The sequence below is a fragment of the Hevea brasiliensis genome, chromosome 11, assembly GCF_030052815.1.
Source record: "Hevea brasiliensis isolate MT/VB/25A 57/8 chromosome 11, ASM3005281v1, whole genome shotgun sequence".
In the NCBI taxonomy this organism is placed as follows: domain Eukaryota; kingdom Viridiplantae; phylum Streptophyta; class Magnoliopsida; order Malpighiales; family Euphorbiaceae; genus Hevea; species Hevea brasiliensis.
In genome coordinates, this window is record NC_079503.1 from 84,023,873 (window position 1) to 84,050,191 (window position 26,319).

Genomic DNA, 26,319 nt, shown 5'->3' on the forward strand with positions numbered 1-26,319 from the left:
TCAAATTGTTTAATTTCCTTGACGTTTATGTTAAAAATTTCCATAGCATATAAATATTGGATTGAAAATTCTGATTTTTTATTGTGCAAATTTGGAGAAATGGAACAAAGTTTTACTTAAATTCCCAGATTTGATAAAATACAAAGAAAATCTCGATTTCACCATCCCTCGTTTTGGCTCAAAACCCTATCCGCCAATCACAAACCCTAGATTTATTCTCTTCAAAATTCGTTTTTTTTTGGTCTGTTTAACTTTTTTATTTTTTAATACTCATTTTGATCTGTGAGTTTATAGATTCGAATTTCGGCTCCTACACTAAATTGTCACTTGTTTTTTGAAAAGAGATTGTGCTGATTTTGCTTTGTTTATTGCCCACTTTTGTTTTCTGTTTCTGGGATGGTTGAGTTCAATTTGGTTGCCCAGAGCTTTGATTTCACTGAAAACTAAGGATGCCCCAGTAGTTTGGGGCCAATTTGGTGAACTGGGTCTGAACTATTTCCCTCTTTTGCCCCTTTTTTGGTGGGTGATTTTGGATTATCATTTCGACAGTTTATCCACGAAAACGAGTGCTTTGCCAATTTGGCGAATTGGGTCTTCATCATTTGTCTCTTATAACCCATTATTACTTGGTGGATTCGTAATACTGTTTGATAGTAATATCGAAGAACCACTGCGATTGTTTTGTGAGAAGGAGATGAGATGAGAGGGGTATTGTTTAGTGTGAGGTTTAAGGAGAGACAATGACTGGAGGGTCATTGGGGATTCGCTCTGGAAGTTATGGATCATTGGAGAAGCATTTTCAGCAACATCAGCAGAACGGTGGTGGTGTTCACTTGCCTATCCAAACGACTAGCCGGACGAAACCTGCCAAGATGCTCAAGGACAAGGAGAGACTCTTTCATTGGATCTGCAAGTTCGCGGGCCGCAAAAAGGTTGGAATGCTGTTCCTCTGTATCATCTCCGCTGCCGTTTTCGTCTGGGTTTTGTATGTAGGAAAAGGTCTGATTCTGCATCCATCTATACCCCTCCTTCTGTTTTTGTTCGTTATTAATGGTTTAAATGATAGCTTATGGAATTATAGTGGTCATCGGTTGCGTTTCCTAGTTTGGGAGAAATGCTCAAATTCATTGCTGTTATTCAATTGGATTGATGCTTGATCGGTTATGACCATGCTCAGATTGCTTGTGTTTTAGTTCTTGCAATTATTATTATTATTATTTTAATTGTTTTGAGTTGGTTGTTTGAATTGGGAAATGGGTTCTTAGGGGTATACTTGTCATGCCTGTTTCAGTTAACTTGTCCTTTGTACTGTTGTAGATGACAAATTGAGCAGGGATAGTTGCTCTCTTTCTTGTTAAGGAGATTCTGATTGCAAACGGTCTGAATGAGTAACGTTGATATGTACCAAGACAGCATTCTAGTTTTGTAATATTTCATTTATAGTCACTTTTTTGGTCATTTTTGGATACCCCTTCTCTTCCTTCTTCAGAGTGGATGATTGTGTTGTAATCTGATTCCTTTTTCCCCATGGATAGAGAAGTGATGTTTGCACTACTGCTTGTTTCAGGTGAAGATTCACAGGAAGGTGATCAGGTTCCAAACTTTAGCCTTAATAGCACCGAGCCCTTTAGCAATCCAGAGAATGATACTCATACATTTGAAGAGTTCGCTTTGCCACCCCCTCCCCCTCCTCCTCCTCCTCGTAACTATTTTACAGGCTACACTCTTCCTCCAGGGCATCCATGTAATAGCTTCACCTTACCTCCCCCACCAGCTGATAAAAAAAGAACTGGACCAAGGCGTAAGTTCTCTTTCACCCTCTCTATGTTTTCTCGACTTTTTTTATTTGTTTTCTCCCTTTCTGTTTGGGGTTTAATAGTCGATGCTGCTCGACACTCCACTTTGTGTTATTGATATGTAGATACTTAAAGCTAGCAGGGATAATGTGTTTCCATTTAGCATGTGAATAACATTATCCCATTGATTTTTCTGAGATCCCTTGGTAATTACATTTCAGCATGTGCTGTGTGTTACCTTCCTGTGGAAGAAGCAATTGCTTTGATGCCAAAGTTCCCCTCATTTTCTCCTATAGTTAATAACTTGACATATCTATATGAGGATCCACTAAGTAGAGATGGAGAATTTGGAGGCTCAGAATTTGGTGGGTACCCTACTCTAAAGCAGAGAAGTGAATCTTATGATATTAGAGAGTCGATGAGTATGCATTGTGGGTATGCTCTCTTTCTCCCTTTTGATTCGTCTATGCATATTTAAAAGTACTTGAGTTTACTTTCTTCAGAATTTTGCCAGATCCATTTTACATCTTTTAGAATAATAATGCTAATAATATATTCTTTGAGATCTTACCCTGGTTGTTGACTCATATCTGTTCATTGTGCGTTTTTGGTTGGTGTGTATGTGAATTAATCAGATTTGTCAGAGGGAAAAAACCTGGCCGCAATACAGGATTTGACATGGATGAAATTGACCTGGCTGCAATGGAGCAGTGTCAAGGGGTGGTTGTTGCTTCAGCAATATTTGGTATTCCTGCATAATGGAATTTCAACTAATCTTTTCCTCTGCCTGAGTGGGTTAGCATTTAGCATCTTATGAAATGATCTTCTATTCTTTCAGGAGCCTTTGACAACATCCAACAGCCAAGTAATATTAGTGAATACTCTAAGAGGACTGTATGCTTCTTCATGTTTGTTGATGAAGAAACAGAAGCATATTTGAGGAAGAAAAATGGTCTAGACAGCAGCAGGAAGATTGGGATATGGAGAATTGTTGTCGTTCATAATCTTCCTTACAAAGATGGAAGACGCAACGGAAAGGTAAATGTTCTAGATTTTAGTCAGCATTTATTTTATAAAAATTTTGATCTGACTATAGCCTGTCGTTTCTCTAATTGTTCAGAATGTGATGCAATACCTTTAACTGTTAGCATTCCATTATCTTGATTGATGCTCTATAACATGAATGGATGGGAAGATTCATATAGTTGATTGAACTTGATTCTTTATAGTTTCTATTATAAATATATTTGTGTGTGCGCGTGTAGCAACCTTGAGAAACATTAAGATGGCATTTTCTTCAATAAACTGATTTCATGTGGATGTCCTGGAATCATTTTAAATTTAATATTCAAAAAGGATTGATGGGATTTTGAGACTAAAAAACTGTCTTAGTGAAGCAAGAAAGCACTTAAATATGCCTTTTGACCCAGTTTATGCCAATGACAGGTTCCAAAGCTTCTAGCACATAGGATGTTTCCAAATGCCCGCTTTTCTTTATGGATTGATGGGAAGCTTGAACTAGTTGTGGATCCATATCAAATTCTTGAAAGGTAAATCTGATTTATGCTCTTTCCTGTCTTCTAAATTTCTGGATCCATCTACAACCTTTGTCCAATAATTTTCATGAGTTTGGTATGCTTTCAAGTATCAATCATTACAGCTACCAAGCTAGCTAGGTCTGACATAAGATACTATTTGATTAGTCTAGTTTTCTCAAATTGGACGTTACATGTTCCCAAGTGTGATCATTTATGATAACCTGTACCTATGGTTGGTTGCCTGCTAATTGCTAAACCTGTTTCCAGTTCACGCCTTTTTTTTTTTTTAAGGAAAATTGGTTTTAGTTGATTAATTCTTTCTATTAGTTATAATATCATTTTTACATTGTACTGTTTCTTTTTATTGCTGTATATAAGGTTTACATGTCATCTTAATGGTTGGCTCTTACTTCTGTTCTTTCTTAATGCTTACTTAATTACTAACCTTTGGAACTCAATTGTCTAAAGACATCATAGACCATATATGTACAAATTTTTTTCCTTGTTTTTCCACGCATTTGAAATGTATCTTCCTTTCCAACCCTGAAAATATACTCTTTGGTTTGATATGGAGATCTGTGAGATGTGGTTTTATAACTTACAACTCAGGGCCCATGGCATGCATAAGAAGATTCTAACCATTTCTGTGAATCTCATTCTTAGCTCTAGTGTCATCTTCTGTTATACCATCTTTGTGCAATGAATCTCTCAAAATCCACGCCCTGCTGTTGCCTCTCAGTCAAGGTTCCTCACTAGTGTGGTATGATACTGGTTGGGTATGCTACGTCTTGGTTTCAAATCTCATGGTACCACAAGTTGAAGAAAAAACATTGGTTCTCTGAAGTACAAATATTTAATTCTTTATTGCTACAACATTCCCTAGTAATAGTTTAATTATTTAGGCTTATCGGGTCAAAGAATTTCCTGTATAACTAGTTTATGGACAAGTCACATACTTAGGCCTGGATAACAAGTCAACAAGATGGTGGTTTCATTGGATTATCCAATGATCATATAAAGTAGTAAATATTCGTCTCTAGAGTGGCTGTGAGATTTTCAATACACCAGGATTGTCAACTTAGATAGTTTTTCCAAAGGAATGCCATCTTGCAGTAGTTCATTGTATAAAAAGCTCAACTAACTTTTACTTTTTTTTGCCCCTTTTTTTTTTTGGGTGTGGCTAGAGTCAGTTAATTATTATTATTTTAATTATTTTGAGGCAAATCTTCAGGCACTTGTGGAGAAAAAATGCCACTCTTGCAATATCTAGACATTACAAGCGTTTTGATGTTTTTGTGGAAGCTGAGGCAAATAAAGCAGCTGGGAAGTATGACAATGCCTCCATTGACTTTCAGATTGATTTTTATAAAAAGGAGGGTTTGACATCATATTCTGAGGCCAAGCTTCCTATTATAAGTGGTAGGTTTAATATCCTTGTTTTCTTTCTTTTTATTTTGTCATACCTCTTTACTTTGTTTTCTCTTGTGCTTCTGTGTCGTTGATATGAGGTTTCTGTTGATGGCTGACTCTGCAGATGTTCCTGAAGGATGTGTTATAATAAGGGAGCATGTTCCTATTAGCAACCTCTTTACATGTCTTTGGTTCAATGAAGTTGACCGCTTTACTTCGAGGGACCAAATCAGCTTTTCGACAGTAAGGGATAAGATTCAGGCCAAAACAAACTGGACTGTGAACATGTTCTTGGACTGTGAAAGACGCAACTTTGTGGTTCAGGTAATCATTTTATGCTTTGTTGATCATGTTTGTTCAAATTAAAATACTGTGATTAAGGCAGTTTTTGGGAAAGGAGCATTGTAAGAACTGAAAAAACTGCCTTCATTAATTAAAAAAAAATCAATTTTTTTATAATGTAGTTTAAAAGATTGCAATCAAATGTTTCTAAATATCATTAGAAGTAGAAAATGTAAAATCTTCATTTGAAGTTATTCCCAAGCCTTTTAATAGTGATTGTTATTCCTTAACATACTTTCTCACTGGGCATAGTTCTTGGTATCTATTTTGCCAATATTTCTTATTGGTTTAGTAGCATTTCATTTTCCTCCTCGCTCTACAGCACTCCATCTCTCTCTCATACTTGTTTGTAACCTCCATCTTTCTGTTACCATCTGCAGAAGTACCATAGAGATGTTTTAGGGCACATGACTCCTCTGCCTCCTACTGTTTATCCACCGCCGCCACCCCTTGTTTTGGTGTATGAACCACCAAAGACAGCACTTGAAACTTCAGCCGAAAGGGTTGCAAGTATTCCGGTTCGAAGAGCAAGGCGAGGAAGGAAGTCTGGCTCTAGGCGTCATCGCAAAGTTGTTGCTGGTGGCAGGGACATTGATTCGAGTTAAAGTTTTGTTCAGGAAAGTAATCATTCTTTTTCTTTCCCTCTTAAAAATCATTCATTGGGGACGGAAGATTTGTGCAAGATGAGTGTTGTAGTTCTGTTACCACAGAGAACACTTCTCTCATTCTTTATCTTTTTCTTTTCCTAGTTTTGAATTCTCTTTTTTATTCATTTTTTGTTGTATATATATGATAATTTCCAATAAATATGATATGGGTTTCCACCAAAGTCCAGAAATGTAGTAACGCATTTTGTTCGTTATTATAACAAGGTTGTATTGGAACTAAGTTATTTAATAGCAATATTTATGTCTCTTCTTCATTAAGAATGAATAAATTTAATGAAAATTACTGATTGCCCTTTGAACTTCTAGCATCTTTTCATGGTGGATTATTTAGAAAGCTTGTCTTAATTGATCTTCAGTAATCCGCCATGCATTATACCCTTGCACAATTCCACACCATGCAGCACAACCAACATCACCACCCGCGCCCCCTTCTTTTGGATTGATAAATTTTTTTGATATGGGAGTCATGGCAAAAATAAAAAGACAGAAAAAAGCATGGAAAAACGTGTTGGAAGGAAGGAAATTTTCGTTCCTCTACAGAGTTGATGTAAAACTCCAACCATCAGGAATTTTTTGTAATTATTGCAGGCATAAACAGAAAGTATTACTCTTGGCCTGCAAAGGAAGGCAAATCATATCCTTTTATTGCTCTGGCCATTGCATTGCATGTGACAATAGAACGGCTAGAACAGACCATCCAGCCTATGCACATGGTATGTGTTGGCCATGATTAAAGAGGTAATCTTGTTCCGGAAGAGGTAATCTTGTTCCGGTATATTGTTTGCTTTTAAGAAAGCTGTTTCTTAACTCTTAATTTTCACTCTATTAAGAAAGAACTTGCTTCCCCCAGCTCTTAATAGGATTCAGGTTCCGTGGGCACATGGAGGCTTTTAGATCTTGAGAGCCACAATAACAGTATTTGCCACCCTTCTGGAACTCAATGAGGGCAAGAAAGTTGATTGAAGATAGGTCTTAAATAGGTGTTGGGAATTAAACTTGTTCCCCAACCATACTGAAGTGATAGCTCATTATAAGGACTAGATGGTAATGCCTTGAACCATTTTTTTTTTCTTTGGATTTTATTTTATTTTATTTTTTAATAAGAAAATAAATTATATTCAATAAAAAGGAGGTGAAAAACCACCAAGAAAAGGCCCCAGGACCAACAGGTCCAGCTCCAATACACCAAAAGAATGCAGCCATAACCAATCAGAAAAGAGGATAAAATAGCAGAGTGAAAGGGCAAGCATGATCACTACAAAGCCACGCAGAGGACGCACATGGCAAGCAAAACCAAAAAAAATAAAAAGCTGACAAGACCAAACTTCTTCATTGCTCAGTCTCTGCCTGGCCAGTGCATCAGGGCATCAGCAATGGAGTTTGCCTCTCAAAGGATGTGACAAAAATAACAAGGGGCAGATCTTTCAACCTTTCAATGATAAAATTAACGGTTGAAGCGAATTGCCAAGTTGCAGAATCTGGATGCAAGACCCATGACGTTTCATGCTTAGAATCTGACTCTTCAAAAATAGAGGAGGCGGACCTGCATAATTCAGGCAAGGACGCTGATAACTCCAGAGTGTTGGCGAAGAATTAGAGAGCAGAGGTCCAAGGTTGAAATGTCTTCATCTTTTTATAACCAATCAAATCGACCACATAATAGCATAGAATAAATTAACTAAGAACCCCTTTTGAAATATTGATGTGGCACCATTTAATAATAAAAAATATTATATATCATGCCACATTAGCAGGAGCACACTTCCCTTTAATTTAATTTCAAAATTGAATAAAACCTCTTCAATCTTTGAAGGTTTGGTATTTTTATATTAAAATTGAAATGATTGGATTAAATGGTAAAAGAAAGCAAAAATTTAATTTTTTTATGTGATTAAGCCTTTAAAATAATATACTTTATGTGCAAAATAATTAATATGTTTATTCTTAAACATTTTATTTTTAAGAAAAATGTAACAACCCAAAAAATTAAAAAAAAAAAAAAATTATTTTGAAGAATGGGATTGGCGTGTGACAGTGGGTTTCCCACTGTCACAGCAGCCTTTTTATTAAAAAAAAAAAAAATTTCAAAAGAAAAACGGGAGGAAACCCCCCATTTCTCTTTTCTCCCTCTCCTTCCCTCCCTTCTTCTTCTTTCTTTTTCCGGTGACCGGCCGGCGACGTCCCAAGCAGCTCCCCACTGGCCGGCGACCCTCCGGCGACCACCAGGACCACCAGAAACGGCGGCAAGAGAGGGAGAGGAGAGAGAAAACGCGCGACAAAGGCGCGGCTTTCCGGCGCGATTCCGGCTTCGTCCGACGTCCGATCGAGGCGATTCCGGTGGCGTTGGAAAGCTTGTTCCGAGAGCTTTCTTTTGACACCAATTTTGAAGCAAATGGAGGTCGGATGAGTGAGATATGGAGGAGAGAAGTTTCGGGTTTTTCAAGATTTTTCGTCAGAACTACGACGATCCGACCGTTGGATCGACAATCCGAGACCACATATGGACTGAAGAAGAGGAGAGGAACATGGTGGTATGATCAGATCCGGCAAATGTCGCCGGTGACCGACGGCCGGCCACCGTGCGCAGTGGTGCCGGCGGTGGCTTCGGTGAGCTATGGAGATGGTTCAACTTCCAGAGGCTTCCTCATAAATTTTTGGAATTTTTGAGACACAGATAAACTTCAAGTAAGACAATTTTTATTATTTCTCTGTCTGTGGAGCATAAATACAGTGTTTCTTAAACAGGAAAAATTGGAGAAAAATTCTAAGAAAAATATATGATGAAAGTAAAATTATTTGGAGATATTCTATGGTGTTAGTTGAATTTTTGGGTGATCGTAGAATATTTTTGAGAAAAATGGATGGATTTTAGTTAGATTTTTAGCATATAGGCATATAAGATTGTTTGAAATTAAGATGTTTAAATTTTATATAATTGGTTGAAGCTTGAGGATGGAGGTTTAAATATGTGAATATTAAATTAGGTTGAATTAAGAATATGTTAGCTGTTGGAAACTTATGGAATTGAGTAAAATTCTTGAATAAAATATTCATGGGTGACTAGAAAATTACAATTCATTTTGCAATAGCCTTATAATATTATTAAGGACCGCGGGGCAAAATTTTAGAATTTTTAGAGCTTGTTTGAGTGGATTTTTGAAAAATGTCAATTATAGGGACTAAAATGTAATTTTTAAGATTTTGAGTATTGTCTGATTTGGAGGGCCCAGGAGGGGCCATGTGATATTGATGAGATGTGATTGTAGGAATTGAGAAATTAGAAGTGTTGTTTAAGCCTTTTTGCAGGTTGGGTAGGTCCTAGGTACAGGGGAAACTCTGCCGGATTTCCGGCATAAATTAAGCTGTCTGTTGCCTCTTTAGAGTTTTATTCTAACTTAGTACTAATAAATTTATAATTTAATTAGTAGGTGATCGAGATCAGCTATTTTTCTCAAAGACCAAATTAGTCATCGGTGTACTGTGAGTAAAATATTAATTTTAATTGTAATTTCGATATTATTATATGTTCAGCATGCCCATGCATCACTTATATGCATATATTTATGTAGTTAAACTCTAGGCACGATTTATGTTGCATTGATAACTGTTAAAGTGCCATGAATGTTGTTGCGGTAATTTGGAGCAGTGTGCGTGCGTTGGCGTGCGTGTGATGTGGTATGGACTATGGATAGGACGGGTAGTCACGGCTTGAGTTCTTCGCTGGGACCCTCGATTTGGTTATTAAGTGGAAGTCCGAGCTGAGTTCTTCGCTGGCACCAGGTTGGATTTAAGAGAGCTGTATAGGGGATCAGCTCCCATATATTATGATTGATGTTACAGGGTGCGTGAGTGCTCCAAATTTACCTTTTTGATGTTATGATGTGAAATTATTGCTGGTGTTGCATTTCACTCTACAGGGTGCATTAGCTTTAGATAGTTATAGAGATTATGGTTAAAATTGATATTTTACTCTCTGAGTCGAACGCTCACTCCTGTTCAATATTTTTCCAGGCCACAGGAGGAGTTATTTTACAGAGCAACCTGTTTTCTTCCTCGCAGGTTTAACGTCAACTATTTAATTGTTTTACTATCTTTTCTAAATTAAAAATCTAGAACTCCGCATGTGTTAGAAATAGTGTGGACCTTGGTAGAGGTTGTGTGAACTTAAATTTTTAAGATTAATAAATGAAGATTTGTATGGTATATAAACAGTTTGTAAATGAGGTAACAGGGTTGAGCTGGGCTCCCCTGATTTTAGTTTCTGAAAATTTCTGGGCTAAGTTGGCCCGAAATGAAATTATAACAGTTTGATTTAAATTATTTTATATGCATATTGGGCCTAAATTGTGGGCCAAGTTATGGATTTGAGGAATAGTTAGGCTTACTACGGGCCTCGGGGGCTTTAAGCTGGCCCAGGTCCTAGTGCCGGTCCGGCCCATAGGTTGTGTCGTGACAAAGTTGGTATTAGAGCTTAGGCTCTAGATTCATGGGAAATAATATAATTGAGAGTGTAAAAGGAGTCTTGTTAGGATGTTGCATGCGGAGTATAGGATTCTGTTTTGTCTTTTTCTGTAATTCTTTGTTTCTAGATTCTGCGTTATACCTCAGGAACTATAAAAGTGCCTCAGTTAGTGTCTTGATTTTCGTGGAGTGCATAGAAAGGTGAAATAGAGTTAGTAGACATGTGAGGTCCATGAGGATACGTACTCCAATAAATACTATATTTTTGTCAGTATGGGTTTAAATGGTGTGCCCATTTCGTGCAAGGCACGAGTACATAAAAGTGAGTCTTGAAAGTACAATTGCCCTAGATAAGGATGAGGATACCATCTGGCGATCATCAGTGGATGACCCAGTTAGAATAAGTTTGTGATAATAGAATATTCAGGAGAGATAAGAGATTAGGAGACCTAGTCTGTCAGGACGTATCGTAGTAACTATACAATGTTCTCAATGTCTGCTCTGTAAGCTGCAGATTACAGTACCGACATGAGATTATTGTGTAGAGCTGCGTGCATCCCCGTGGTGCTCCATAATGAGGGTGTTTACTGATGGCCTCTGTTTTGGTACAGCAATACCAGAACAGAGTTCTATATCTGCAGAGGAGTTGGGAACTCCTGGTTAAGAGTCTAGAGCTATAATATCGAAAGGTCACAGTTGGGTGGTAACTAGAGTCAGTGACTCAGTTAACCTAGCATGAGCTAGAGTTACATCAAGAGTTGCCATCAGACCAGAGGTTTCGGATTAGTTGCAAAGTAAATGTGACACTTATAGAGTGAGAATAGTATACATTTTGTGTATCAGTATGGAATAAAGTACAACCCTACTACCTAGAGAAGGTCGAAACTATGAATTGATGATTTTTAGAGCTATGATATGATAAAAGAGTCATTAAGTTGACATGATTCTGGCAATGTGGTAAATGTAGTACCTTTGTTGCTGCAAGTTAGGGTATAGTCCTATCTTTTCAGAAGGGATCGAAGGTTATTATTGATAATGATGACTTATGGAATAGTGTTCTAGATGGGACTGTAAAGTGTGGTAGAGAGTAGTTGGCTCGGGTATCCTGCAGAGGGTACAAGTTCCATTATAGGAACCATATATAATCAGATCATGATGGATGTAAATCCTTTGAATTGTATGATGGGTTTGGGTGCCCGGAATCTTAAGTTTTGGCTAATTGAGTAAACATGGAAAATAATAATAATAATAATAATAATAATAATAATAATAATAATAATAATAATAATAATAATAATAATAACAACAACAAATAAATAAAATTACTGCAGAATCAGTTCTCGAGGTAGTAAGGGTATTATGTAAACTAAAGGATAAGAATAGAAATCATACGATAAAGGTATGACTGCAATTTCCTGAGTTCCTTTCTAACTTCATATCGTTCAAAACAATAGTATAATCTAATTATAATAGTGTTAAGAGTAATAAATTAGCAAAGATAAATTATAGAAGGCCAATGGATAGAGAAAGTGCAGAATGAAAGTTTGGACAATTGATATCAGATGCAATATAATCTAAATGCTAGTGGAAGTACTAGCTAGAGTGGTCAAAGGACCAAATCTGAGTAGCATAGACATGTGATAACGTGGTAGAGACTCTGAAAGATATAGTTTGTAAGTACAGCTGTCATGTTAGGAAGAAGAATGGAACCAGGGATAGAATAGTCAAGTTCTATTTTGGGTAAGACAAAGGAGATAAACGGAAGGACAACCTGAGGAGCGCATAATAAAAGGAACAAAGTTAAGATATAGGGTAGGCTAAGTGTTATTCTTGGCAAGGTGAATGATAAGGATGGAAAACCCAAAATGGGACCACATTAGTGAGAATAGTGATGGAGGTATGGGATAACATAATAATGAGTAAATGCTAGAAGGTGTGCGAGGGTATTGCGGACTACCTAATTAGGTAGAGAAAACGAAGTTAGTAAGTAGTAAGTTGAATAAAGGTCAATCTAAGGGATCAAATAGGTATGATGATAGGAAAAGAATGATAGATAATGATACATATGCTTAGTTTAGACTTTTGAGATAGTGAGAAGGTAGTTAGAGGTTCGTTATGAATGTCAGGCAAACATTGTTAGTGTGATCAACAGAATCACTTTGTAGTGAAGCAATAACGATGTGACAAATGAGGGGTAGAAAAAAAAATGAAATGACAAGTCTGGGTGGTTATAAATCACTAGAAAGTTCAAGGATCAAATTAATGACCATAGATAAGGGTGGAATTAGTGTTGGAAGAATTTATTAGTGAGAGAAATCTTTCAGGAATCAACAAAAGTTAAGGGCACAATATAAACGATGATAGATATGAATCATTGGTCGAGTATAAGTAAAGTTAATAGATTATAAAACATTATGTCAGGAAGGACAATGGTACGGTAAAGTGTTCATGCAAATGATATCTTATAGGTAGAGCACAATTGTGCTAAGAGATGATGAAATTTGAAGAGAAAGACCAAGAAACATAGATTAAACATTATTATATGGACAATTGGCGTAGTTGAATATAAGAGGATATTTTTCTTTCTTTTCAAGTTTAGCTTGTGCTTTTGGTTTTAGAAGGTTATATAAGGAACAGAGACTGAGTCAAGGAGACCTAGTTATTTGAGAGTTTGGTAGGCACCAATTCATATACAATTTCCTGATATGAGAATGACAGTAAGTGCACACCTAGTGTTAAGTATGAAAGGATGATCAGAATAGTGACAGGAGTCAAATGGAGTTAGCTACCAAGGCTTGCAATTGTTTTAAACTATGAGCTAGAGGAAATACTAATTGTGGATGAGTTTTAATAGATGAAATTGTTGCTGATGGGTAATTTGAGGTTGAAGTTTAGAAAGCTATAGGCAGTATATGTGATTATATTAAGGAGAATGAATACATGAAGTATTTTGTTTAGAATTAAGGCATGGCACACATTTCCCACAGCCGTGTTAGTTCAGATGGAACTTATAGTTTCTGGAGCTCCTATCCATTCAGGATGAGCAATTTCCTACTAAGGCTGGTAGGGAATGATAATGTTTTGATAGTTAAGTTGGAAAAAGGGGATACAAGAAAAATTTTCTATGGTTAATTACAAGTGTTACAAAAGGTGAAGACTGTGCTGGTAGCAGTAAATCGTAAGGTTAGAATTCCCGAAGAAATAGAACTAGTAATCAAGATAAGACTAAGAAATAAAATGAAAGTTAAAGTTGATGATGGGATGGACATCCTTAAAGGAAAAGGTGTAAGGGTGAAATAGGACTAAGATTAATGAATAAGTACAGCAGGTTGAAAAGATATCAACAATACTAGAAATAGGAAAAAGGAAGTGGATAAGATCCAAAGGACAAGAAGAAAGCTCGGTAGAGCTAGTTATAATGATGAGGATAAGAAGGGATAGGTATGCTAGGAATACACCAAGAGATGTTTAAAACAAGTTATTATGAGATGATAGATTAAAGGAGTAGTAGAGCCTCGATCTGAGTGCTAATGTGTCAGAAGTAGGCCACATACTAAGAAGCTATAGGAAGAAGTCTAGATATTTATATTCCAGAGAAGGAGTGAGAATTGATAAGTCGCATGGGTTGAGTTGTCAGAGAATATAAACACTTTTGTTACCTAGAAGGAGAGACCCAGTTTACTTTCCAATATTGATAAATGATACACTTGGCCCTTGGAGGAGACTCTACCTGACTAGTTACATAAGATCGATAGAGGTTGGTCTAAGTACCTTAGTAATGACACAAAAGAGATTAAAAATTTGAAGTATCATGGGAGGAGAAGATTTATAGGTATTGACCACTGAAGTCATAGGAAGAGTAAAGATCTCGAACAAGATGCCTAGATTAGGTGCTACAGGAAAGCTACTCATAAGATACCATGGAACAAGGAACATAAGTTATGTCATTAGGGAAAACAGAGATCATTGAAACAAAGGAATGAGGACTGAAATCATCAAGAGACACGTTAGGGCGTAATAAAAGTGAGGTAAGCGCCAAAGTTAATTAAAGTTATCAGATATCAAGTCGAGAGTAATGGAGTTATAATGAATACCTGAGATGTCAGAAGAATGGTCAATGAATAGCCAAGAGATAAGAGCATCTCTAGAAAGAGATGATGACAAATAGGACACTATAGTAGAATCAGAGAACATTAGAATGTCATATATAATATACGAAGAGTTCGAAGAATAAATGTTTTACCAATATCTGCATAGCTGGAGGAGTAATGATTGCACTTATTTCGATAATATTCTTTTCCATATCTCTTGTTTATTCGAAAATTCTTAAGGGAATTTTTCTTAGAGGAAGAATGTAACAACTTAAAATTAAAAAAAAAAAAAAATTTTAAAGAATGGGATTTGCGTGTGACAGTGGGTTTTCAACATAAAAAACACACTTATTATTTAAAAAAAAAAAAAAATTTCAAAAGAAAAACGGGAGGAAACCCCCCCATTTCTCTTCTCTCCCTCTCCTTCCCTCCCTTCTTCTTCTTTCTTTTTCCGGTGACCGGCCGGCGACGTCCCAAGCAGCTCCCCACCGGCCGGCGACCCTCCGGCGACCACAAGGACCACCAGAAACGGCGGCAAGAGAGGGAGAGGAGAGAGAAAATGCGCGCACAGTGGGCAGCGGCTTTCCGGCGAGATTCCGGCTTCATTCGACGTCCGATCGAGGCGATTCCGGTGGCGTTGGAAAGCTTGTTCCGAGAGCTTTCTTTTGACACCAATTTTGAAGCAAATGGAGGTCGGATGAGTGAGATATGGAGGAGAGAAGTTTCAGGTTTTTCAAGCTTTTTCGCGATCTACGACGATCCGACCATTGGATCGACGATCCGAGACCACATATGGACTGAGGAAGAGGAGAGGAACATGGTGGTATGATCAGATCCGGCAAATGTCGCCGGTGACGGCCGCCACCGCGGCGCGGTGGTGCCGGCGGTGGCTCCGGTGAGCTATGGAGATGGTTCAACTTCCAGAGGCTTCCTCATAAATTTTTGAAATTTTTGAGACACAAATAAACTTCAGGTAAGACAATTTTTATTATTTCTCTGTCTGTGGAGCATAAATACAGTGTTTCTTAAACAGGAAAAATTGGAGAAAAATTCTAAGAAAAATATATGATGAAAGTAAAATTATTTGGAGATATTCTATGGTGTTAGTTGAATTTTTGGGTGATCGTAGAATATTTTTGAGAAAAATGGATGGATTTTAGTTAGATTTTTAGCATATAGGCATATAAGATTGTTTGAAATTAAGATGTTTAAATTTTATATAATTGGTTGAAGCTTGAGGATGGAGGTTTAAATATGTGAATATTAAATTAGGTTGAATTAAGAATATGTTAGCTGTTGGAAACTTATGGAATTGAGTAAAATTCTTGAATAAAATATTCATGGGTGACTAGAAAATTACAATTCATTTTGCAATAGCCTTATAATATTATTAAGGACCGCGGGCAAAATTTTAGAATTTTTAGAGCTTGTTTGAGTGGATTTTTGAAAAATGTCAATTATAGGGACTAAAATGTAATTTTTAAGATTTTGAGTATTGTCTGGTTTGGAGGGCCCAGGAGGGGCCATGTAATATTGATGAGATGTGATTGTAGGAATTGAGAAATTAGAAGTGTTGTTTAAGCCTTTTTGCAGGTTGGGTAGGTCCTAGGTACAGGGGAAACTCTGCCGGATTTCCGGCATAAATTAAGCTGTCTGTTGCCTCTTTAGAGTTTTATTCTAACTTAGTACTAATAAATTTATAATTTAATTATTAGGTGATCGAGATCAGCTATTTTTCTGCGTCCAGCAGCCAAATTAGTCATCGGTGTACTGTGAGTAAAATATTAATTTTAATTGTAATTTCGATATTATTATATGTTCAGCATGCCCATGCATCACTTATATGCATATATTTATGTAGTTAAACTCTAGGCACGATTTATGATGCATTGATAATCATAAAGTGCCATGAATGTTGTTGCGGTAATTTGGAGCAGCAGCGACGTTGGCGTGCGTGATGTGGTATGGACTATGGATAGGACGGGTAGTCACGCTTGAGTTCTTCACGGACCCGATCCTTCGAGGGGTAGTCACGCTTGAGTTCTTCACTGGGACCCTCGATTTGGTTATTAAGTGGAAGTCCGAAATGAGTTCTTCGGCACCAGTTGGATTTAAGAGAGTCAGATAGGGATCAGCTCCCATATATTATGATTGATGTTACAGGGTGCGTGAGTGCTCCAACTTTACCTTTTTGATGTTATGATGTGAAATTATTGCTGGTGTTGAATTTCACTCTACAGGGTGCATTAGCTTTAGATAGTTATAGAGATTATGGTTAAAATTGATATTTTACTCTTTGAGTCGAACGCTCACTCCTGTTCAATATTTTTCCAGGCCACAGGAGGAGTTATTTTACAGAGCAACCTGTTTTCTTCCTCGCAGGTTTAACGTCAACTATTTAATTGTTTTACTATCTTTTCTAAATTAAAAATCTAGAACTCCGCATGTGTTAGAAATAGTGTGGACCTTGGTAGAGGTTGTGTGAACTTAAATTTTTAAGATTAATAAATGAAGATTTGTATGGTATATAAACAGTTTGTAAATGAGGTAATTGAGGTTGAGTGGGCTCCCGATTTTAGTTCTGAAAATTTCAGGCTAAGTTGGCCCGAAATGAAATTATAACAGTTTGATTTAAATTATTTTATATGCATATTGAGCCTAAATTGTGGGCCAAGTTATGGATTTGAGGAATAGTTAGGCTTACTACGGGCCTCGGGGGCTTTAAGCTGGCCCAGGTCCTAGTGCCGGTCCGGCCCATAGGTTGGGTCGTGATAGAAAAGATTGCAAATGAGTTGAGCCACTCATAAATTATTTGAGACTTAATTTAATAAAAGCTTAACTCGACTCATTTTCTGAAAACAATTGAGTTTGAGCCTTATTTTTAAACTTTTTTAATAAATGAGTCAGATTACTAAGGCTTGCAATAAACAAACTTGTTATATGGACTTGTGAGCTAGCTTATTTAATATGCTCGTGATTAAAGTCATTAAATAGGCTAATTAGCGGGTTGTTTACAAGTTCATTTAATTATCTTTTTTAGTACTTATAGTCAGAACATTCTTATGTACTCTCATCGGGTAATATTAATGGAGCATTTCCTACATTGAAATGATGCATTTAAGATAAATAATTCTCTAGTGCCATAACAAAATCAAACTCTAATTGAAAATTAATCATTTATATTAATTAAAGTATTTCTTAACGTTCTAAATATATTAATTTTGTTTATAATCATTTTATAAAATATAGCTGCTTATGATTTAAATTTCTTTTAAAAAATTAAATTATTTTTAATATAAAAAATAAAATTAAAATGTTAGACGATAATTTTTTTTTTAATAATTTCCATTTAGATTATAAGAACATATTTAAACCATTATATATATATATATATATATATATATATATATATATATATATATATATATAACTTGACTAAAAATGTTGAACATAAAGTGACACATGACACATATTTGCTTTTTTTCACATTTATAAAATTGCAATAATGGATTGAATAATCATGTGAGAATCTTTCACGTTCGTTTAGTATTTAAGAAACACGCTACCACTTTTTTTTTTTTCCTTTTATTTTTTTTTTTTGTATAGGACGATATTTATTGGGTTGTCATTCTAACTAGATTCTTAATTGAAATAGTCGATTCACAGTATAATTTCTTTAATTTTAGGGTTAATTAAGACTTCACATAGAGAAATCATGCAACAAAGTGATTATTCTATCTAAATATTCTACATGAATCACAAGCCAATAAATATATATCAAATTATAATTCTTGATTTTTTTAAATAAACTATTTAATAATTATAATTTTCTAGATTTCACCCATGTATGTGTGTGTATATATATATATATATATATATATATAATTTCTCCTCTAGATAAGTTCTATTATTCACATTGATATACTGTTGGGTACCCCTCTGCCCGTAACGCCAGGACCTGAGCTTGGTACGAGCAATTCATAAGGTGCAATTCCAGGCCCACAACGGTTGCTAAGTTTCGGATCAGCGTTTCTCCTTTCAATCTCTTTTTCAATCTTCTTTATCTCCATTGAGAATTTGTAGAATGCTTCAATGATCTCAGTGTCACCTCCCCATGCTGAAAGGTCTTTCCTACCACCAATATATTGCTCATCCGTTGCATGCGTGGAAAGTATATCAAGCACAGACATGAAATATGTCGTTTCAGGAAGACTTGGCAGTGAAGATAAGAAATGCCCTTGTGGGTCTGCAAGAAAATTTGCATTTCCTTGATTAGGCAACAGCCTTCGCATATAGGGTGGCCTAACTGGGATGTACCCACCATAATGATATTGCCCAAAATTTAATGCTGCGTGCTGTGCTGTTACAATCCATAGGATGGTAGTAAGGAAAGAGGTGAGGTCCTCTGGAGTTGAGAGTTTGGGCCACCAATCGGCATGAGAAACATCAGCATGACCCACGTTGATGAACTCATTATAGCAGGCTTGAAGCTCAGTATCATATTGGACTAAACTTGCCTCTGGATAATAATAGTTCACATAGGTTCTAACCAATGTCTCAATGGCCGACCATATAAGAAGTCCATCGTTGGCATATGGATAATCTTCGATAAGCAATCTCAACCCATGTTTCCGGGTTGGGTCAGGCTCTGCCAGTCCTCTAAAAGGAAATGCAACCGAGGTAGCATTAGCTTTCAGCAAGTCATAAAGGTCCAAGGTTCTTTAGTTTTGTAGCTTTTATAGTCCAGCTTATATAGAATATTGAAAAATTTACCTTCTAATAAGGTCAGCAGGAAGGCCCTCCAAGTCGAATCTCCACCAATCTCTATAGGCAGATTGAGTAATCTCCATGCAGTATTTTTCTGGAGTGAAGTAGCACTCGATGATTCCTTTTGCATTGACCAGAACTTCACGAGCCTGTGCATTTATAGCCAATGTATCTCGCATGTGAGGCTTAAGAAGCTTGTAAACAGGGTGCATCACACTTAATTGCCGGTGTGCAGCTATTATAAATGGTTCCATGCATGTATGAACTCGCAACCTGCAGTTTAATTATCATAAATTAATTGATAATTACAACATTTCTGTTTAAAGGAATTGGGTTTTGCATACCAGTGATGAATTAGTTGATGGGCACCAGCATCATTGGAGGAAACATGGGCTTTGGCTAGTTGCCAGAGCCAATAAGTGGTATCATCCACAGGAGGGGTAACAACCTGCCTAGATGGTGAATTCATATCCATAGGTGGAAGGCTGAGTTCAATGGCAATGGGTTTCAATGTTCCCAATGGAGTCAAGAAAAATATTTTACGGGTTGCATGAGCTTTCCTTTCACCAAGAGCATTTATGCGATTCAGAAATGGAAGGTAGATATCATGGTAGTCCAGAATGAACAACTTTTTCTCTTCTAATGCCTGATAAGTATGGAATTTAACAATGTAAAGTTTGGGGAAATGGTGTGCTTGTACAAGAAAAACAAGAGATTAAGCAAAACAACACAGAATAGCACTGAAAGCAAGCAAAAATCACTATTGCATGCTAGATTTAAGGCAACGGCTATTTTGCAACGGTTATCAAACAACTACTTTATGTTATAACGACGGAGGGAAATGCAATGGTTCTCAAATCACTACCATTAACTTATGATTACAGTTGCATTATGTAGTAGTGAATAAAAGGTAACTCTCTCAAGTAACGAGCCCATCAAGCAACATCATACCTGCTGTACGGTCATTCCATTAAGGTAGCCTGAGATATGCTCTTCTTTGAGCGAAGATTCTTGTGGACCATAGATGGAGGGATTCAGTTTGCTTACAGGAGGAAAAATCTAGACATAAAAGCTCATTATTGCTGGAATTTAATGTGTTATTGTATGGAAATGTGAAGTAACATGACGAAAAATGAAAACGTATGCTTTTATTTATTTGTTTATTAAGCTTTTCCTCATTTGAAGAATTCAATGAGCTAACCTTAAGCCTTTCGATGCTTAAAGGGTTTAAACCTCTAAGTGTTAAACGACCAAACTCATCATCTCGCAAGCAGCAAGACGCTCCCCCTGAAACAGAAAACAAGTATAAAAGAATCATATGTAGTTAGTCCCGTGGAATTAATTTTTCCAACAAATTATGAAGAAAATTCTTCAAAGAGAAGATTTTGGATTCTGATTGAATGCTCACATAGCCTCATTTATTAAAAAAGAAAAGCTTAAATTAGTTTTTTTTTTTTTTTTTTAAAGCAAATGAATTTTATTAATACATTTAAGAAAAAAATTAGCATATTCGATCATCAAATCTTCCTAGTTCATCTGCTTACAAAAAGCTTAAATTAATTAGTTACTTACGAGATATGCCATTTGGAGGGTCAAATTTGTATATTTCTTTTATGGACTGCAGGATCTTGGTGAGCATAGATGGCAGTGGAAGCCTGCTCCAATTCTCAATTGGTAACTGTACTCCCAAGGGAGTCCTCCTTTTATACAGAGAATTAATTTCAGAAAAATCCTTGATAGAATAACTGTTCATGGAGGCATTTCTTAGTGTAGGAATTAAATTTTTGAGCAATCCTTTCAACTTTCCTGCAGCCACAGCTTTAGTTTTAGAATCGTCAAGCGCTTCGTCTCGTGGCACATACATTGGCGTTTGTTCATTCACTGGGGATTCTGTGCTCACATCTGCAACATTCGTTAATGCAATTTTTTATCAGTTTATTATTAATTAACTCAACCTTTATTCACTACTCAAATGATAATAAAATTATCTATCAAGACTAGCCTGTGTTGCTTGGGTGACGTCCAGTACGACACCGTCTTGGATATGGGCAATTCTCACCTCCTAAAGTTGGTCTTGAATATTCCATTCCTCTGTCAGGATTTCCTAAATCATTGTATACATCATAATCATATATTCTATCTGATAATTTTCTGACTCCCTTTCCATCACCTCTTAACTGCTCAAGTTCACTTTCTCTAAACTCTTTTAGCCCTAATGGTGTTTGACAGGGTAAATATGCCTGCCAAATCCAAGAATTTAAAAGAAAAGTGTAAGTAGATTTTTGAAGAACTTTGCATGATTAATTAATTTAGCCTAGTTTGAGGGAAAGAATTAATTAAAAATTTTACCTTGTTAAAGAAAAAGATCCTTTTCTCAGGATGAATCTTGTCTGGTTGAACCCAAGAATTGCAAGCAAAGTGGATAACTCCTTCAATGTTGACGCTTTCAAGATAGAACTCCTTGTGATATTTATTAATCACTGTGATAGCTCCTGGAATCCCAAAGTTTGAATCTACCTGAAATTCTACTTCGTAAGTGACTTGTTTGGCCTCAGTTTTATTGCTTTTGGACCATTTTAATGTAGCTTCGCTGCTTAGGTTTGCCTGCATTATCCCTTCATAAGACAAACAAAATCATCAAATGAATGGAAATGAATGGGCAAATGTAACTAGCCAAAAAAAAAAAAAAAAAAAAGAAGAAGAAGAAGAGTTCTTTGAAGGAAGATGAAAATAAACGTTTAATACTTGGATCAATGTGGGTGCTAACGAGCTGGAAGACAACACCTCCCTGGCTAGGGTAAGTGTTATCTAAGAAATGAAGCATTTTCTCCCAATATTCCGTCTCGCAATTCCTCAGAGTCACCTCTGCTGTGATCTTGAGCTTCACAGGCTTTTCTGCTACTGCTTCCACAATGGGATTATAAAAAATAAGAGCAGCCACAGTAGTAGTTCTCGGCTTTTTCATCATTTTCTGATGATTTCTCTTATTATTAACCAAGGACGGAAATAAAAAGGCGGTGAAAGCAGAAACTTTGTTTTGTTGAATAAAAGAGGGGAAAGAACGATGTTTGTCCATCACCATGAATGAACCCACACCTTCCATAGTTATTGCCATTTTTACAAACACAATAATGCTACAAAGTTTATATATATGCCCTCAGCTTTCATATATAAAAGCAATATGCAGTAATGGAGTTTGGAGGATTGAAGGTTGCTGATGGTTTATTTATAGGGAAGATAATATTTCAGCTGCTGATAAATATCAGTGTATATATCAAAAGATTATGAATTTCTTGTTTTATTTAAAAGGATTTTTCTTTTCATTATTTTTTCTTGCACGTGACATTCATTATTCATCACAATTTTACAATTATGTTTATTGTGTCTCATATAATATAATTCATGCTTCCCTCTGCACAATACGACGAAGACTAAAAACTCAGGCGACAGTGTCCTTGATAAACTTTGCGACTGAACATTTAACAATATGAAAAATGTGTTATTCCCTAATCGATATATTTATTAATTTTTTATTTATAAATGTTAGCAAAAAATTTTAATTTATCTCTTAACATTTGTATATGGCATCTATTCTGGTCTTTATTTAAATATATATATATATATATATATATATATAGTTTTGTTTATATTATTATTATTATTATTATTATTATTATTATTATTATTATTATTATTATCTCATAATTTATTTTTTAAAATAAAACTTATTAAAATTTATTATTTTTTTTTCATTTATGTTAATTACCACCTTCACTAAAAAATCTTTTAGAGATGATTCACAGATTTGTCATTAACAATGTAAGTTAGTGACAGATCTGTAGTTAATTGGAATAAGGTTTAATTTAATTTCTGTATTTATTGAAGAGGTCTAATTTAACCTATTTTTAACTTTTAGTCTAATTTAACTCATAAGTTTTGATTTATGTTCAAATTAGTCTAATTAACAAAATATTATTTTTTAATATTAAAATATAATATAAAAATAATTTATTTAATATTTTAATTATACAAATTATACAATATAAAAATAATATTTTAATATCATTTTTAAAATATTTAATTATTTTGTTTAAATAATATTAAAAAATGACTTTTGTTAATATTAAAATATTATTTTTATATTGTATAATTAATTAATTAATTTGTTTATATATCAAATAATTGATTTAAATAAATTATTTAATATTAAAATATTATTTTTCTATTATATAATTAATTAAATAAAAATATTATTTTTATTATTCAATATTATTAATTAAACCGAAAATATAAAAAAATATTTTTATTGGAATAGTAATAATTTTTAATTTTAATTAATTATATGAAAATATAAAAATATTTTTTTTATATTTTCGGTTTAATTAATAATATTGAATAATAAAAATAATATTTTTATTTTTATTAATTAAATATACAATATAAAAATAATAATTTAATATTAAAAAATAATTAAATAATTAAATAATTTCATTTTTTGTTAATTGGACTAATTTGAGCATAAATCAAAACTTATAGATTAAATTGGATCAAAAGTTAAAAATAGACTAAATTAAACCTCCCAAATAAGTAAAGGGGCAATTTAAACCTTATTCCATAGTTAATTCATTACTTAGATCTGTTAGTAGTAAGATTTTTACTTTTCGGCTATAATCATAATAAATTTGTAGAAATCACAAAATTGAGTTTTAGCAATGAAATAGTTTTAGCAATGAAATACACCTGAAACTTTCATCACTAAGTATTAGCAACGGTCTCACAATTTTGATCTATTGCTAATTAAATTTGTAGCGTTTTTTTTTATTTTTTTTATCAAATCTTGGTACGATTTACGATATGATGAGTTGAAAAATTATATATGATGCTGTCACAAGAATCTTCACGGTTATGGACTTGCAAAATAGGAAAACAATGGGTGAGTTAGTTGACCACCACATCTAGTTGATCACCACTCCAATACCTACTCCAATACCTAAGTCAGTATTGGAGTTTTGGACAATGAGAATAGAGTTCTCTATGTAGTTGATCACCACTCCAATACCTAAGTCAATATTGGAGTTTTGGACAATGAGAATAGAGTTGAGAGAATAAGGATTGGATCCTCTCTCTCTCTCTCTCTCTCTCTCTCTCTCTCTCTCTCTCTCTCTCTCTCTCTCTCTATATATATATATATATATATATACATCAGTTAGACTCCCATTAGCATTAGGAGTGTTGAGTCGTGATAAGGATTAATCCCCGAATATCTGAGACTATCCAATTGCTAAAGTTTTTATTGGTATAGGACTCATCTTCTTATTAGGATTCTAACTCATCATGTGAGTATTTTGAAATCTTGTCTTAGGAGAGGGAGATCTTCCACATTGGAATGACCTATATACCAGTTGGGCGAGAACGAACCATGGGCAATTGGGCAAATGTCCCTATACCTGTTGGGCGAACAACCTATTGGCAAATGCCCTTATACTTGTTGGGTGAATGACTTATGGGTGAACGTCCTTCAGGCGAACATGTTTATAGTAGCATCATTAGTCCCCCCTTAAAATGTCTCTGAATCTTTAAGTTTGAGTGTTCTAATTTTGCAATGTATGGCTGCAATCTTGCCACATCATCTGGTCTAGTCGGTTTCGCACACATAAATGTTACCTTTGGTTGGCCAATATTTCTTGTCCTTTAGTCTTCCCAAAATACCTTTTTGATACCTGAGGTCATTAAATGACTTCTCTATATATGCTTTGGGGGGTTATCCCCTTCTCATTATGTTTTTCCTTTTGAGTTTGAGTTTAAAATCTTTCTATTGATTCTTTATTGGTTCTTTGGATTTCATCAGAATCTTCCACTCTCTAAGTTGTGGAATCACCCCGTGACTCCCAAGAGATGCCCAACAGTGCATACGCGCTCATCCCCTCGGACAACAGTTATAGCAATGATCCTGAAGTGGTTACAGGTACTTCCGAGCGAGCGAATGGTATGAGCAAAGGTAGTCTTCCCGAGGTGGGCATACAAGAGGCTAATTTAGCCGTAGGAGGTGAGAATGAGGTTAGACACCCAGAGCAGGCAAGCGGTTTGGGTGGGGCTACTCTGGCTAAGGCAAATAATGACAGTGGTCCTATTGCATTAATCAAGTCAAAATTTAGGAAAACCTTTATTCATTCAATCTTGTAGAAATATGATGTGTTGAACGGCTACATGTTCCATCATGTACAAGAGGACTTTAAGGTGTATGACTCTATCGTTTAGCCCAATTTCTTCATGATTTATGGAGAAACATTCAAGGATGGCTTCTGACTCCCTCTAGACCATTTTTATGCATAGGTGTTAGAGTTTTACAATATCTATGTCACCTAACTAGCGCCCAACAACTGGAGGACCATGGTGGCTCTTAGGGGTTTATACCGTCAGTACAACATTGAGTGCAAGGCTAAATTTTTGCTAGCTTCTTCCAACTGCTTGATCGCCTAGGACATTAGTTTAATTACTTTCAAACGAAAAAGGGTTGTCATCTTTTTTATGGGTCTCCCTTCTTCAGTGAAAAGATGGAAGAATAAGCTTTTTTCTCCTGGGACAGGCCATAGGAGTTAGCTAGGGGAATTTCCCCTTGATTTGGTCATTGAATGTGAAATCCAGGAAAGGGGAGATCAGACTGACAAAGAATGAACATGTTGCAGTTGTTGAGCTTAAGAGTTTGGTCGAGGGGCTCCGTTTCCCAGTGTCCCCTTTCATCACCTGAGAGGTGAACATATATTGAGGTATAGTAGAGAGTGGGATCCTTGTCATTGGTCTGATGGTTGGGGACGTGCCCGTTAGGGAAGAGCCCTGAGGGCCTGGTCATGAGGGTATTTTTCTAAACTAGCCTTGTGCGACTAGTAAACTTACTAATTGTCTTTTGTTTATACAGGTATTGTGACACCCCTTACCTGTCTACAGTATAGCTGAGTAAGATATGCCACACAGTGTGCCGGAGCGCCATATCTTATTCCATAACAATTTACCGTTCTTAACTCATTTATTTATTTATCACCAAGTGCAAAGTTTTACCAATTATATCATTTATTTACAAATTTGATTAATATGAATTTTTCGCAAATTTTTATAGAAAATCTGGCAGAGTGCCGGTTGTAAATTGGAAAAATAATTCTTCTGTACCTGTTAAAAAAACACTTCCAATATGGTTTTCAGATCTAGAACTCCAATATACATATATATCAACTCAATATCCAAATCTCAA

The 26,319-nt window shown here is 35.4% G+C and overlaps 2 protein-coding genes and 1 long non-coding RNA gene across 4 annotated transcripts; 2 read left to right on the forward strand and 1 right to left on the reverse strand.

Moving 5' to 3' along the window:
• Positions 1–6,034, forward strand: LOC110636371 (probable hexosyltransferase MUCI70). Its single transcript, XM_021786036.2, has 9 exons — positions 1–999; positions 1,568–1,801; positions 2,018–2,231; positions 2,432–2,541; positions 2,635–2,834; positions 3,243–3,346; positions 4,566–4,753; positions 4,869–5,068; positions 5,467–6,034. Exons 1-9 carry the CDS (start codon positions 741–743, stop codon positions 5,689–5,691), a joined length of 1,734 nt encoding a protein of 577 aa, XP_021641728.1. The 5' UTR covers positions 1–740; the 3' UTR covers positions 5,692–6,034.
• Positions 6,035–8,043: 2,009 nt separating this feature from the next.
• On the forward strand, positions 8,044–16,838 carry LOC131170659 (uncharacterized). The gene is made up of 3 exons (XR_009141436.1): positions 8,044–8,439; positions 16,022–16,078; positions 16,641–16,838. It is a non-coding gene; the product is annotated as an uncharacterized LOC131170659 (long non-coding RNA).
• A 1,310-nt stretch (positions 16,839–18,148) lies between these two features.
• On the reverse strand, positions 18,149–22,321 carry LOC110636349 (linoleate 13S-lipoxygenase 3-1, chloroplastic-like). 2 transcript variants are annotated; one of them, XM_058130280.1, is made up of 9 exons: positions 21,819–22,321; positions 21,423–21,688; positions 21,133–21,313; positions 20,646–20,975; positions 20,275–20,360; positions 20,025–20,132; positions 19,418–19,719; positions 19,080–19,346; positions 18,149–18,965 (listed from the first exon to the last, which is right to left on the reverse strand). In XM_058130280.1, the coding sequence occupies exons 1-9, from the start codon at positions 22,186–22,188 to the stop codon at positions 18,218–18,220; spliced, it is 2,658 nt and encodes an 885-aa protein (XP_057986263.1). In that variant the 5' UTR covers positions 22,189–22,321; the 3' UTR covers positions 18,149–18,217. The 2 variants fall into 2 exon arrangements, with proteins under 2 accessions (XP_057986263.1, XP_057986262.1); XM_058130279.1 differs by having other exon boundaries at positions 21,076–21,313.
• Between the last annotated feature and the right edge of the window lie 3,998 nt (positions 22,322–26,319).

Bases quoted from the DNA above. Each gene is read 5' to 3' on its own strand.
- LOC110636371 (XM_021786036.2), top strand. From the start codon at position 741: ATGACTGGAGGGTCATTGGGGATTCGCTCTGGAAGTTATGGATCATTG. The intron at 1,000-1,567 runs GTCTGATTCTGC...TGCTTGTTTCAG, and splicing joins GGTTTTGTATGTAGGAAAAG to GTGAAGATTCACAGGAAGGT. The intron at 5,069-5,466 runs GTAATCATTTTA...TACCATCTGCAG, and splicing joins GACGCAACTTTGTGGTTCAG to AAGTACCATAGAGATGTTTT.
- LOC110636349 (XM_058130279.1), bottom strand. From the start codon at position 22,188: ATGGCAATAACTATGGAAGGTGTGGGTTCATTCATGGTGATGGACAAA. The intron at 20,361-20,645 runs GTAAGTAACTAA...TTTCTGTTTCAG, and splicing joins CCCTCCAAATGGCATATCTC to GGGGAGCGTCTTGCTGCTTG. The intron at 19,720-20,024 runs GTATGATGTTGC...CATACTTATCAG, and splicing joins ATGGAATGACCGTACAGCAG to GCATTAGAAGAGAAAAAGTT.